Source organism: Antechinus flavipes, chromosome 6 (genome assembly GCF_016432865.1).
Source record: "Antechinus flavipes isolate AdamAnt ecotype Samford, QLD, Australia chromosome 6, AdamAnt_v2, whole genome shotgun sequence".
NCBI classification, from domain to species: Eukaryota; Metazoa; Chordata; class Mammalia; order Dasyuromorphia; family Dasyuridae; genus Antechinus; species Antechinus flavipes.
This window is the reverse complement of record NC_067403.1, coordinates 247,228,648-247,243,353: the sequence shown is the minus strand read 5'-3', so window position 1 is coordinate 247,243,353 and position 14,706 is coordinate 247,228,648. Positions and strand designations below refer to the sequence as shown.

General features: G+C 48.0%; 1 protein-coding gene across 1 annotated transcript in view; it reads right to left on the bottom strand.

Moving 5' to 3' along the window:
* Nucleotides 1-3,511, bottom strand: part of RTN4RL2 (reticulon 4 receptor like 2) — an 18,316-nt gene extending 14,805 nt beyond the window's left edge. Inside the window, exon 1 of the mRNA XM_051964622.1 lies at nucleotides 3,106-3,511. Within this exon, the coding sequence (XP_051820582.1) occupies nucleotides 3,106-3,136 (31 nt within the window). The 5' untranslated portion in view covers nucleotides 3,137-3,511. The remainder of the gene's footprint in view (nucleotides 1-3,105) is intronic.
* Nucleotides 3,512-14,706: the final 11,195 nt, after the last annotated feature.

Sequence of the window (14,706 nt, the reverse complement as noted above, 5' to 3'; positions counted from 1 at the left end):
TCTTTCCTCCTTCTTTCTCTTTTTTCTCCTCTCCCCTCCTGCTCCCTCCAACTCCCTCACCCCTTCTCCTTCCCCTCTCAGCTCCTCTCTCAAAGGACCACTAAGATAATTCTGTCATTGCTTTAGTGTCATGGAGAATCCTGAACACGAGACTGCAAGAAGCATGGTGTGTGATAGGTTAGCCCTCTTCGTCTTTTCACGGCCAGGAAAAGCCCTTCCACAGTCCCTCAGACACCTCATCCCTCCTTTTTATGTCCCCATTCTGGGGGGAGGGAGAGGGATTAGGGATTAAGGGAGTGATTATTAGATAGAGAAGAGAATAAGGATGAGAACCAAGAGGAAGCCTGAATGGGGGAGTAAAAACCTAGGGCTCCAAGTCAGGATGCCTTGACTCATGTCTGAGTTCAATAATTGTGGGACATTGGACCAATTAGAACCTACTCCACAGGCCTCAGCTTCCTCATCTGTAAAATGAAGAGACTGAAGTGGTTGCTCAGTCAGGTTTCTTCCTGCATTAAGTACTATGATCTATTTCTGGTCCTTTCAATGGAGACAGACCAGCCCTGAACTGGGATGAACGATGCCCATGGAGACAAGGGGGGGGGTGCAGAACTTGGGCTCTACCATGGATGAGGGGGAAGAGGGGGCAACGCAAGTTACCACGCTGAGCTGAGCTGTCTGAGCTGAGGCAGAAGGAAGGGGCCAAGATTCTGGGCATTTCTTTGATTTTGTATCTCTCTGGGCTCCAACAGCCAGACAGGAGGCTCCGGGTCTGGTACGGGATGGCCAGTTTGGGAATCCATAGCCTCCCCTCTGGGAGACTATGAGAATGGCAGGTGTGCCCTTGGTGGAAGAGAGACTTTGTGACCATGGGCAGTACAACAGAATTGGAGTCAAGAAGACAGGTTCAAGTGTTAGCACAGATGCTTACTAGCTGTGTGATCCTGGGAGTTCATTGTGCCTTAGTTTCTTCATCTGTAAAGTAAGACAGTTTAACTCAATGGCTTCTAAAGACTCTTTCGGCTTTAAATCTGTGAGCTCATGATTCATCTAGCAAGGGAAACCTAGATCACAAATGCTCAATAGATCATGGAGGGGGCTGGAAGATCCCAGGAAGTAGAGGTATAAGGAACACGGCCATCACAAGGAACACATATCTCAGATGGATCTCAAACTCTTAAGAATTGGAGGCAGGGAAGAGACTGAGAAAATCCTACAGTTCAGATCCCACCTTGAGCTTGATAGATTCCAGAACCACCGGATGTGGGATCATGGAGGCGAGGAAAGGACCTTGGCTAGAAGAGCTAAATTTCAAATATGGTAGAAAGAAAGCCAGAGATGTTGAGGGGGAAAAAGGAGAGAAGTTAACTAGTGACTCCAGAAAAGGAGCCAGAGGAAAAATGCTGAAGAGGATTTCCATTCAGATCCTAAATCTAGAAGTGAAGAGCATGGGGTCCTGATGGAGTAGCTCAATGTTGGCTGCTGAAGATGCACCGAAGGCCCAGTTTTCAGGGAGAGGCAGGGGGTTAAGGGCACGGGCTGCTGGCAGGCAGATGCTGAGGGGGCAAAGGAGGTGGGAGAGGAGTGGGGACGGAGGTGGAGGTGGTGGCGCTGACGCATCGACCCAGGAAGGCAGTGACGCTGGTGCGGGTGGTGAGGTTCAGAGTCACCGCAAACAGTTTCTCACTCTGCCAGAATAGAATACCCCCAAATAAGCAGCCACCCCAAATCCCAGATAGCGCCTAATCTGATGAGGGGCTGGGGATAAAAATGGCAGCGCTTCATCCACCAGGGCTCCATCCACCAGTGCTCCTGCCCAGCTCTGGGCTCCACCGCCCTATCCTGCTGTCGGGGTCCAGCCGGCCCACTCCCAGGACCCTGGGCCTAGCTACTTCCTGGGCTCCCCAGATCCTGTGATGAGGAAGATGCAGAAGCAGATAGTAACAGGATAGCTTTTAGGGTGCACCAGAGTTTGCCTCACCTGTGAAGCAGGGAAGGGGAAACCTTCCCAAATCTGCCATGAAATTGCACTCACCTGCTTTAAAGGCTGACTCGTTTATTTATTTATCTGGTTATTTATTTATTTTCTCTCAGACTCTCTTTGACTTCCCGGCCCCTGCCTCCCATCGCCTCCTGCCCATTGTCCCTGCACTCGTCTCAGCCTCCGGACATCACTTGACCCCTCTGCCCCAAGCCTAATCCCTACGTGTCAGCCTCCTTACCTAAGCTCCCTCCTCTCTGGGCTCTGTCCCTTTGCCCCAGGGGCTCTATGTGATGGCCCCCGTGTCTGTGCTCTTGAATACTGTCCAGTCTCGTGAGTCCGTGCTCGCTGTCTCCTCGGTCCCTACGACTCCTTTTTCGTCCCTGTCCCCGAGATCCCCCGGCCCGCTGTCCCCCTCCCCCCCCAATACCCTCTCAGTAGCTCTCTTTCGGGTCTAGCTGCCCCGTTGCTTCTTGCCAGTTCTCATCCGTTCCTCGGAACCCCTGCCCTCCAGCCCATCCCTCCCAGGTGATGAAGGTGCGGAGCCGGGAGGACGGCTCCACGCCCGCCGCCCTGGAGTTGCTGAGTCGGCGTTTTCCCGGTCGGAGGAGTGCTCGGAGCCCCCCCACTCTGCACTGCCCCCACCCCGCAGCAGGCGAAGCCAGGACGGCAGAGCCCGCTCTTGCCTCCCTCAGCCCGGCCAGGCTGTGGACCCGGCAGTCCCCGCCCGCCTGCCCCGGCTCCCCGGTCACGAGCTAGCTCCCCGCCCGCTCGCCTCTGCGGGCTCAGCTCCCCCGCCGCGGGGCGGCCGGCCGGCCCAGCCCCCAAACCCGGCGGGGCGGCCCTCGGAGCCGAGGCGGTGCCGGCTCGTGCCTCGTTCACATCTCCGTGCCCTCTCGGCTCCTGGAGCGAGCTCGGGGGTCACCTGCCACGCGGGAGCTCACCCCACCTTCCCTTGGGCTTCACCGGCCCCCTCCTCCGTTTGTTCCCCCTCGGCTTTCCCCATCCCTGCCGTCCTCCTCTGACCCCCTTACCCTTCTGCCCTTCCTCTTCTTCCCTCCCCCACAGCCCGGTTCCCGGGGGTGTCCTTTTCCCCCGGCCCCGTCCGAGCAGGGGATCCTTACCTTGCAGCAGGCGCCGGAGCCAGGCGAGCATCTTGTCTCGGAGCTGGGGGAGGGGGACGGGGCGGGGCAGGGTGGGGAGCAGTGGGGGGGGGGCTCCCACGCGCTCCCTCGTCCCCTTCGGGGTCTACGGCTTGGGGCGAAGGGTGGGACTGGACTCCGGACCCCTCGACTGGGGGGGTTTCTGAGCTGTCCGCGGGGCTCTACCCTGCGCCCCCCGGACTCCGCGGCTCAGGGGGAGCCATCAGCCCCGACGTACAGGACACAGGAGCGGACAGGATGAAACGGGACAGGCGGCGGCGGCCCCGCTGCTCGGGTCCCCACCCCCACCCCAAGCAGGGCAGCCGGGTCCTGGGCTCCGTCTGCCCCGGCCGCTAGCCCTGGGAGAGTGAGGACAGCAGGGAAGCTCTTCCCTACCCCGCACCCCACCCCCCGCTTCCCCTTCCTCTGGCTCCTCCCTCTCTCGGCTACTTAACCCTTTAATGGCAAATGAGGGGGCGGGAGCAGGACCCCCCTCCCCACTCTACCATCCCATCCCATCCTGCCACCAAGTCTAACCTCTTCCTACAGCTGCCGGGGCCCGAGGGAACGCTCTTTCTAAGCAGGCTCTGCTCTTATTGGGAAAAGTCTCCAAGGGGAGGGGGGAAAGGGAGGAAACCCTTTTTTGGGGCTCACCCCGTCAGATTCAAATCCTCCCCCGCCCCAAGCCCATTTGCACACATTTTGGGCCCCCGAGGGCCTGTGGGAGGGAGGACGGAGTCCTGATTTTTCTGTCTCTCAGCTTTCTCCCCCTTCCTCATCCTAGGCATCCCCTCCCTCCTCCTTTCCCACCCTTTCCCGGGGCAAGATCTGCCTGGGAGCAGAAAGATAGACGGACGAGATCTTCTTTTCGGGGACCCCCGCCTATCTGCCTACCCTCTCTTTTAAGAGAAGGGTTCCAGAGTGGTGCCCGCCTGCAGTCTCTTAAAAAAAAAAAATAGGGTTGAGAGCTGGGAGAAGCCTTAGAGATCGTTAGGGCACATTTCCTGAGCTTTGCTTTTGATAGAACTGCGACTTAAAGTAGTGACATGACTCGGACAAGGTCACTAGGAATAAGTAACGGAAGTCAGGTTCGAGTCTCAGTCTCTGGCTCCAGAATTCTTGACTCTCTGCAGCGTCCGTCGTCTTGTCAATGAGGCCCCATTCGATTCCCTGCTCCTTTTTGTTATGGGAGAATAATGATTATTAATTAGTATTAATTCAGCCGCCTTGATCTCCGGAGTCTCTCTCCCCCGGTTCCTCCCGGTCTTTTTACCAGAGAGTTCTCTCTGCTCCAGTAGGGAGTGATACCTGAGGGGAGGAGTTGGGGTGAGGCCGGGCAGGTCGACTGCGACCCCCGAGGCTCTGTCAGCCCCCTAAGACCAGGAGCATAGGGAAAGGATGCGAGCCGCCTTCAGCCCCCCCCCCCCAGGGGCCCAGGCCGGCCAGCTAGCAGCGCCCGGGAAAAGGCGGCCGTTCGCGCGGGATGGGGAGCCAGGAGGGGGGAGGACCTGGGAGAGGAACGGTGCCAAGCGGCGCCAGGTCTGGGCACGGGCTGGGACCGCCAGGAGCCATCTGCTGAGCAGCCCCGGGCCCCCTCAGCTCAGGGAGCCGCCCAGCCTGGCTAGCCAAGGTGCCGACGGGAAACTCCCCCCTCCTCCCTCTCCTCACGTCTACTTTTCTTCTCTCATTCCTCTTCCCTCTCTTCTCTATCGTTCTGTTTCTGTTTTTTTTTTTTTTTTTGTCTGCCCACTTCCTGTCCTTATCTCTTTATCTATTCTCTTTCTCGTCTTTTTTCATTTTCTAATTCGCCCTTTTTTAATTCTCTCAGTCTCTCTGTCTCTGTCTCTCTCTTTGTCTATTTCTCTATCTCTGTGTGTCTCCCTGTCTTTTCTCTGGCTGTCTCTGTGTCTCTTTGTGTGTCTCTCTGTTTCTGTGTGTCTCTATTTCTGTCTCTGTGTATCTCTGTCTCTAGCCTTGCCTTTCTCTGTCTCTGTCTCTCTGTGTGTCTACCTTTGTCTCTCTGCTCTCTGTCTCTCCGTTTCTTTATCTCTGTGTGTCTGTCTCTGCCTGTCTCTGCCTCTCTGTCTCTCACCACTCTCTCCCCCGCCACGCAAACTCAGTCTCCCCGGTGCGCCCCCTGTTGGTGCCCGAGACGGCGGACTGCCTCCCTTTCCTCCTTGGGCTCGGGTGCCTAGTTTAACCCCCTGCCCCACAGCCGTCCAGGCTCCTCTCGTGGCTACAAAGAAGTTGAGGTGAAGTCGGTGGAAGAAGCCCTCCCCTCCCCCCCAATATCTTCCGCCAACGAAGCCGATCCCGGGGTCGAGAGAGCTGGCAGGGGCGGGGAGGAGAGGGGGTGGCGGTGGGGGGTGCGAGGGCTGGGGGCGGGGGGATTTGGCGTCCTTCCCCGGAATGAGCCACGCCGCAATCTGTCGCCGGGTTTGTTTGCCGAGCTGCCTCCGGAGCGCAGCGGAGCGGGCTCCCGGGAAGCGAAATATCACAAGATGGGCAGACAGACGCTGAGGGGCGGGTGGGCGGCGGGCGCTGACTCAGGTGTGCTTGTCATCGGCTCAGCTGGCCCGGAGCTCCTCAGAGAGGGGCGGGAGGGGCCCTGTCCGCTCCCCAACATTGGCTCGGACGCGTCCAGATTTGCCTGGAGTCTGCCCCGCTTCCCTCCCAAGTAACTCCGGTCGAGTTGGCATTCGGGGAGCCTTCTGAGGTCCGCACCACGACTTAGGGGCCTCTGCTGCCCCCAGCTCCCACAACCCCTGAGCGTGTCAATACCGTGGACATCTTGGGGTCATCCCCCCAAGTGTTTGGGTCAGACAGAAAAGGACAGGACGCCAGTATCTGGGTTCAAATTCCTACCATTTCCTGGCTGTATGATTCTGGGCAGGTGCCAGTCTTTCTCTAAGCCTCAGTCTCTCCATCTGCAAAATGGGCGGATCGGACTAGATTATCGCCCGAATCTCTCTGTTGTCTACTGTACGTGTGTGAGCGCTCGCTTGCCTGCAGATCCTGCGAGTAGGGGTGCTCCCGTTCTTTGCAAATGAACACATTTAAACTCGAGGAAAGCGTGAGGAAGGGAGGATTAGGAACGCAAGAGTCGTGGACCACACACGGGTGCTGGGACTAAGGCAATAGTAGGAGAAGGGCTCAGCCTGGGCAAGGGAACTCCCTTGCTTCAACTTCGGGTGACCCAATCCCAGCCAGCAGCTGCGGAGCCGGTACTCCCTCTGGCGGTCAGAGGAAGAGGTGCGTCCCCAAACAGCTCTCCTGACCCCGAACCCTGGCCATTGTGGCTGCGGACACTGGGCTAGCTAACTTTGACGCCGGGGACATGGGGTGAGATACTTCTGCTGGGAGATAGAGGCCTGGGCTTTGAGCAACGGCTTCCGGGACAAACGTCCTGGAATGGTGGACTGGATCTCATACTGGCGCCCTAAACTTGGGCTATCTCAGGCCTCTGTCTCACTACACCAACCCCTCATTCTCACGCTTCCGTTTGTTCTGCTTTTACTGTACCCCATGCTTGGAAAGCCTTCTTTCCTCCTCTTCTCCTGTTGAATTGAAACTCATCTCTTAAAATGTTACCTCCTCCAGGAAGACATCCCAAGAGTCTAGAGAAAAAGAAGTCCCTTCAGTTCAGTTCCATCCAGAAGATCTTGAGATTTAGAGCTGGGAGGAAGGGACCTCCGAGATCATGGGTCAAACCTCATTTTACACAGCAGGAGCCGGAGAAAGATCTTCCTTGCTCAGGTCTCTGTCTTAATCCAGACCCTTTGACTCCAAATCTGGAGCTTGTTACACTTTGCCAACTCAATCCAATTGAAATCAAATCAACAAACATTAGTGTTTTCCATCTAGCCCTCCTTTTTTTCCACTTCCAGGTCACCAGCCCAGTTCAGGTCATCTCTGTCTCTCACCGGAATGATTTGCAGCGATTTCTCAATTGATCTTGCCTCAAATCTCTCCTCTCTCAATCTGGCCTTCCCAGAGCTGCCAAAGTGATATTAGAAAAGCAGATCCGATCATGTTTCTCCCTCCGCTCAAGAAGCTTCAACAATTCCCCATTGCCTGTAGGTGAAAATACAAACTTCACAAATCTGATGATAGCCTCCTTTGCCAGGCTGTCTACAGTGTACCCGGCTCCACAAACTTTAGGACCAATTAAATTGGATGTCTAGTTGCTCATTTTGCACTGCAATACTTTCAATTCTCATTACCCTTATTCTGGCTAATCCTAATCCTAATAATCACAATTCAAAGCAGTGCTTGAGTATTAAGTGGGAATCCCAGCCACAGGGTCCCTAGCTCCTCAAAGAGCTAATAGGAGCATCATGGGATTTGGAGAGTAGAGAGTATAGCTTTCTCCACTGGAAATTTGTGATTTATCTCTTAAAGGCACTAGCTAAGAGTGCCTGAGATTGTTCACAAATGGGCAGCAGGGTCGTGATCTAGCACCCCGAGCTGGGAATTTATCCCACCTTTTGGCATCAAGCATTAAGCTTCGAATCAGGGAGACCCATTTTCATGAATTCATATACGGCCTCAGACCCTTATTATCTGTGTGACCTTGGCCAAGGCAAAGTCACTTAATCCTGTTTGCCTCGGTTCCTTAGCTGTAAAATGATCTAGAGCAGGAAATGGCAAACCACTCCAGTATCTTTGCCAAGAAAACCTCCAAGAAGAGTTCACAAAGAGTTGGACAAGACTAAGCAATAAAAACAATGACAAAAACTGAACCTTCTCTTTTCCCAACCCCCAACTAGGAAATATGTTCTTCTTTCTGCCTTAAAGGAACAGGACTTAATTCCTGACCCCTTTTAAGGGAAGAGAAGGGAAAGGAGGCAAGCATCAAAAGAGTTTCAAAGAGCCTTCTCTTTAAAAAAAATTTAAGATTGGTTCAGCTTTCCTCCTTGGCCTAACGTGCATTTTCATTATCCCGCTGGCCCCTCAAGTTTCTGTTCCTTTATCCATAAAACAGAATGCCCAGTCTTTCCTGAGGTCAGATGAGCAGAATGTGCTGACAGCAGTAGAAAGTGTGGCTAAGCCAATGCCTCTCTCAAGGAAGGCTAAGGATGGGGGGTGGGTAGAGGTGGTGATAGTTGGATTCTCCAATTTATACTAAGGTCCTAAGGGCTGCTGCTTTGAAAGCAAGGTGAATGATGAAACCGAAGACAAGGAGCATTGACCAGTGGGTGTGAAAGTCAGGGGATAAGGTAAGTGTGAGGTTGGAGCAGCAATCATCCTAGAGTTCTTACTTTTCCCACTCTCTACATCCCTCCTCCATCTTTGGACCTCTTCTCATATTTCTCTTCTGTAAGATGGGCTGGTGAAGGAAATAGCAAACCACTCCAATATCTTTGCCACTCCCTCCCCTCCATGAGGTCATGAAGAGTTAGAAAGAAATGCACAAAGAGAAGCAGAATCAGGCAGCTAGAATGCACATTGACTGTATGCTGGAAGCCCTGAATCAGAGAGCTCCAAATTCAAATCCTGCCTCAGGTACTTATTAGCTATGTGACTTGGAATAAATCACTTAACCTTAAGGGCCTCAGTTCCTACCTATAAATAAGGATAATTGTAGCACTAAATTTTAGCATTTTAGGATAAAATAAAATGTTCAAAGTACTTTGAAAACCCGAGTTTTTCAATTCCTAGTTATTGATAATATTATATTTATTGTCCATATATTGTCTATTATACAGATTGTCCATATCCAAGTATAGCAATCTCTCCACTAACCACATTTAAAGGAGGGACAGAGAAACAGAGCAAAGGGGCCACTTTTCCGAAATAGGCATACATTTGGACAGGATACAGACACACTAACAGCTAGACATCAACTTTCAAACTAGCCACATAGCTCCACCAAGAATCAGCTATATCAATGGACACGTCTTTCTACATATGATTCTAATTTTCTTCCCTGATCTGGGGATGTCCATTTAGATATGATCTGGTTAATCTTAAATTGTATCCCAATAGTAAGTGACTGGAGGCTATTTTGCTTAGCCATTATACAATGATCAAATTGTGTTATATGAATGTAATGGGATGGTATATTCTAAGAAATAAAAAAGAATCAATACAGAGAAGCTTCAAAGGAATTAGATGAACTGATACAAACTGAAGTAGGTCAAGCAAAAACAATTGTACACAAATATTCCAGCAATATAAGTGACAAGACAAAAATGGTACAAAGTTACAAAGAATATGCATGACCCCAAATAGGAAACTGGAAAAGATACCTTTCTTCAATCCTATTTCAAGGCAAGGGTTTATGGGTTTGGAGCACTGTCAGACATTGTCAGATTTTTTTTGTTTGGTGTATTGATCTTTTTTTCTGAATGTTTTCTTCTTGTTCCTCTTTTTCTTTTAAAAATCATTCTAAAAAATTAAAATAAGGATGGTTTTGGGAGAGAGGGGGAATATTTCAAAGAGAAGACTAGTCAGTGTAAAATATATAGAAATGAAAATCGATTTTCAAATTATATTATGCAGAATTGAACCAGGTTTCAGACTTCAGATCCCTCCCCCCACTATCAGTCTCCTTTTCACTCTTTTTATTTGTATTCATTCTATACATAATCTCGCATTTCTTATTTGTGTACATATTCTAAACTCTCAGTCAGAAGCTCCTTGGGGACAGGGATTGTCTTTCTCCCCTCTCTCTTTTCTTGTCTATAAATCCCAGTGCCTAACAGAGTGCCCGATACATTTTGTATTGTTGTTGTCTAGTAGTTTTCAATCACATCCAGCTCTTCCTGATTCCATTTGGAGAAGTAGTTTCCCATTTCTCTCTCCAGTTCATTTTACAGAGAGCAGATAGATGGCACAACGGATAGAGTGACGGCCCTGGAATCAGGGGGACCTCAGTTCAAATTTGGTCTCAGATACTCAGTAGCTGTGTGATCTTGGGCAAGCCATTTGACCCTATTTGCTTCAGTCCCTCCCCTGTCAAATGGACTGGAGAAGGAAATTGCAAACCATTCCGGTAACCTTGCCAGGAAAATCCCTAATGAGGGGTCACAAAGAATGGGATACAACTGAGAAATGACTGAAGATAGCTTACAGATGAGGAGCTGAGGCAAAGAGGATTAAATGATTTGTTCAGATTCACCTAACTATTAAGTGGTTGAGACTGGATTTGAACTCACAAAGATGAGTTTTCTTGGGTTCAGACCCAGTACTCTGTCTACTGTGCTATCCCACTATCCCCATATACAGCAAGTGCTTAATAAATGTTTAGTGAATTAAATTAAAAACAAGTCCACAAGCACTTATTAACTGCTCATTATGGGATGCAAAGAAAGGTTCTCACCCTCCCCCCAAAAATTATACTCCCATTACAATATTTCAGAATTAGTCTGATCAGCCTACAGGACAACATCCTGCCTTGTAAATGCTATATATCTATTAATGCAACCTCAGATCACATTAGCTGAGAACCACTTCACACTCTTGTCTCATATCGAACTTTCAGGCCACTAAAACCCCTGTCATTTTTTCCCCTCATATGAATTCATTTAAGCCATGTATCCCTCATCCTGTGATGGTTCAGTTCTTTCTTTCTTTCTTTTTTTTCCCTCTTAACCCAAGTGCAAGATTTTATGTCTGGCTACATCACAGAACACCAGGATCTTAGAAGAATCAAAATTGCAGGTAACCCAAAAGGTCATGAAAAGAGAGAAACTCTTTCCTTTGGGGGTGATAAACAGACTGGAGTCTATTTTCAATGATTACTTACACACAGCAGGAAGTGTCATAAAAAAAGGTACCATCAAGGATAATTATGTTCCATAAAGCCGTTGGATGGTTGAACTACTTAGGAGGTGAGATGAGGTATAGAATCTGGGAAGCCCAAGCATTGTGCTCCTATCTACAAAATATTAGAAGAGATTAGAGGAAGACTTCCAACATGTTGGGTAAATTTTCCATGCAGGATCAATGGGCAGATCTGGATGAGACCTGGATGATGAGAAAGCATGGGTGGATTTGAGATAGTCCTAGTAGGTGAGATACCAACATCAAAGAGATTGAAGAGCAATCAGAAGATAAAAATAAAGTGGGCTCTATGTAGAAGGGAGTAGGACATGCTGATGCATGGTATACTGAAAAGAGCAATGACTCTGGAGATAGAGAAGCCCTGGTTCAAATCTCAATCCCATAGACTTTATTACCTGTGTGACTTTAGATGAGTTATGTAGACTTCTAAACCTATTCTTTTTTTTATGTGTAAATGGCTTTTATTATTTTTATTTTTTTATTATAGCTTTTTATTTACAAGTTATACGCATGGGTAATTTTACAGCATTGACAACTGCCAAACCTTTTGTTCCAACTTTTCCCTTCCTTCCCCCCACCCCTTCCCCCAGATGGCAAGTTGACCAATACATATTAAATATTAAACCTATAACCCTTTTTGTTTTTGTTTTTTGGCAAGGCAGTTGAGGTGAAGGGACTTGTTCAGGATCGCACAGCTAGTAACCATTAAATGTCTGCCCGTGGATTTGAACTCAGGTCCTCTTGACTCCAGACCTGGGACTCTATCTACTCTGCCATCTAGCTGCCCCTAAACCTATCCTCCTTAGCTTTTTCAGGATGCCGATTCCAAAGCATTAGCTGCTGTTCTCAGCTTTATGTCATCCATTGATTTAGTAATCACATCACTTCTGTCTTCATCATAGTCATTGATAAAAATGTTGAACATTATAGAATTGAGAACAGAACTTTGTGGTGAATTAAGAGAGATTTCCCTTTAGAAAGACATTGAGCAACTCTCTGAGTCGGGTTAGTCAATGGGCTGTGAATTTATCTATCATTCAGCTGACATTTCCCTACTTTATCCATAAGATAGTTATCAAGAAAATGTTGCCAGCTGAATTCTATAAATAGTGTATATTTATATATGTATGCATGCATGTTTGTATGGTTTGTGTGTGTGTGCATGTATGTGTATGTGACTATAGTATTTCCCTGCTTTCCCACTCTTGTAAACCTTTCAAAAAAAAAGGAAGTGAAGTTGGTCTGGCACAATTTCTTCTTAGCAAATCCACTGTCTTCATATCATACTGATTCTTTGAATTGTACAAAGGATTAACATCCAGTTTCTTAGCAAACAAATCCATGCTGTCCTCATATCATTACTGAATCTGAATCGTGCAAGGGATTCATGTCCACTTTACCTGTCTATGATCTGAAATCTGCCTTTCCCTTCCTTTGTGAAAATCTAACTATTTGTCCATTTCCAGGCTCCTCTCTATCCAACATCTCTCTATTCCCACAATTCCAAGATTCCATAAAGACTCCTGGGAGTATTCTCCAATTGATAAATGGTCAAAGGATATGAACAGACAATTCTCAGACGAAGAAATTGAAACTATTTATAGACATATGAAAATATGCTCCAAATCATTATTAATCAGAGAAATGCAAATTAAGACAACTCTGAGATACCACTACACACCCGTCAGATTGGCTAGAATGACAGGGAAAGATAATGGGGAATGTTGGAGGGGATGTGGGAAAACAGGGACACTGATACATTGTTGGTGGAATTGTGAACACATCTAGCCATTCTGGAGAGCAATTTGGAACTATGCTCAAAAAGTTATCAAACTGTGCATACCCTTTGGTCCAGCAGTGTTTCTACTGGGCTTATACCCCAAAGAGATACTAAAGAAAGGAAAGGGACCTGTATGTGCCAAAATGTTTGTGGCAGCCCTGTTTATAGTGGCTAGAAGATGGAAAACGAAAGGATGCCCATCAATTGGAGAATGGTTGAGTAAATTGTGGTATATGAATGTTATGGAATATTATTGTTCTGTAAGGAACGACCAGCAGGATGAATACAGAGAGGACTGGCGAGACTTACATGAACTGATGCTGAGTGAAATGAGCAGAACCAGGAGATCATTATATCCCTCAACAACGATACTGTTTGAGGATGTATTCTGATGGAAGTGCACCTCTTCGATAAAGAGAGCCTTAATTGATCAAAGATGGACAGAAGCAGCTACACCCAGAGAAAGAACAATGGGAAATGAATATAAACTGCTTGCATTTTTGTTTTTCTTCCCGGGGTTATTTATACCTTCTGAATTCAATTCTCCCTGTGCAACAAGAAAACAGTTCGGTTCTGCACACATATATTGTATCCAGGATATACTGTAACCTATTCAACATGTAAAGGACTGCTTGCCATCTGGGAGAAGGGGTGGAGGGAGGGAGGGGAAAAATCGGAACAGAAATGAATGCAAGGGATAATGCTGTAAAAAATTACCCTGGCATGTGTTCTATCAATAAAAAGATATTAAAATAAAAAAATAAAAAAAAAAGACTCCTGGGAGTGACTCGGAACTCTGATTGGGCAGTAAATTGTAAAGCTCCTTAAAAGTAGAAAAAGGTTGTTTTTTGCCTTCTCCCCTTTTCCCCCCTCCAGAATTTGGTAGGCAGCTAGATGGCGCTGCAGTGGAAGAGTGCCATGCTTGGAGTTAGGAAGATGAGTCTTTCTGGGTTGAAATCCAGCCTCAGACACAAGCTGTGTGACCCTGGGCAAGTCACTTTACCCTATTTGCCTCGGTTTCCCCATCTGTCAAATGAGCTGGAGAAGGAAATGGCAAATGACTTCGGTCTCCCTTTGCCAAGAAAACCCCAAATGAGGTCATGGAGAGTCAGACATTACTGAATGACAAAACAAATTTCTACTGGCATGTATAGTGTCTGCTTAATAATGTTTGTTGCATTGATGAGTTTGCTTCCATTCGCTTCCTTCAGGATGATAGATTTCATTTAATGACTTGTGTGCTCAGCATTGTACAGAGTCTACATTTTATGATTTCTCTCTTCCCCACTTCCTCCATTAGATTGCAAGCTCCTTGAAGAAAGGGATTACTTTTGCTTTTTTTTTTTTTTTTTTTTTTTTTTTTGTTGTTGTTGTTGTAGGGGGCATTCGGCTGTCTATAAAGTGCTGTGTGCATAGTATATGTCTAATAAGTATTGTCAAATTGACAAGATCCCTGTTTTCTAGAGATTAAACTCCAAACGAGAAATTGCAAACCAACATGTTATTTTCTCAATTGGGGTGATAGAAAGAGTACTATTCATTTTGTTTGTTTGTTTCAGGAGGTCTGAGTTCAAATCTCAACTCCAATGCCTATAAGTTCTGCGATCATAATTAAGTCGTTGATCAGGACGATAATATTATTGTTGTTGGTTAGTCTATTAGTCACATCTAATTCTCTGTGACCCCTTTTCTTGGCAAAGATACTAAGGGATTGGGGCAGCTGGGTGGTGCGGTGGATAGAGCATCGGCCCTGAAGTCAGGAGGAACTGAATTCGAATCTACTCTCAAGCACTTAACACTTCCTAGCTGTGTGATTCTGGGCAAGTCACTTAACCCCAATTGCCTCAGCAAAAAAAATAAAATTTAAAAAATTAAAAGACTCTAGGGGGTTTGCCATTTCCTTCTCCAGCTCATTTGACAGAGGAGACCAACAGGGTTAACTGATTATCCAGGGTCATACAACTAGGAAGTGTGTAAGACCAGATTGGAACTCAGGCTTTCCTGATTCTGGGACA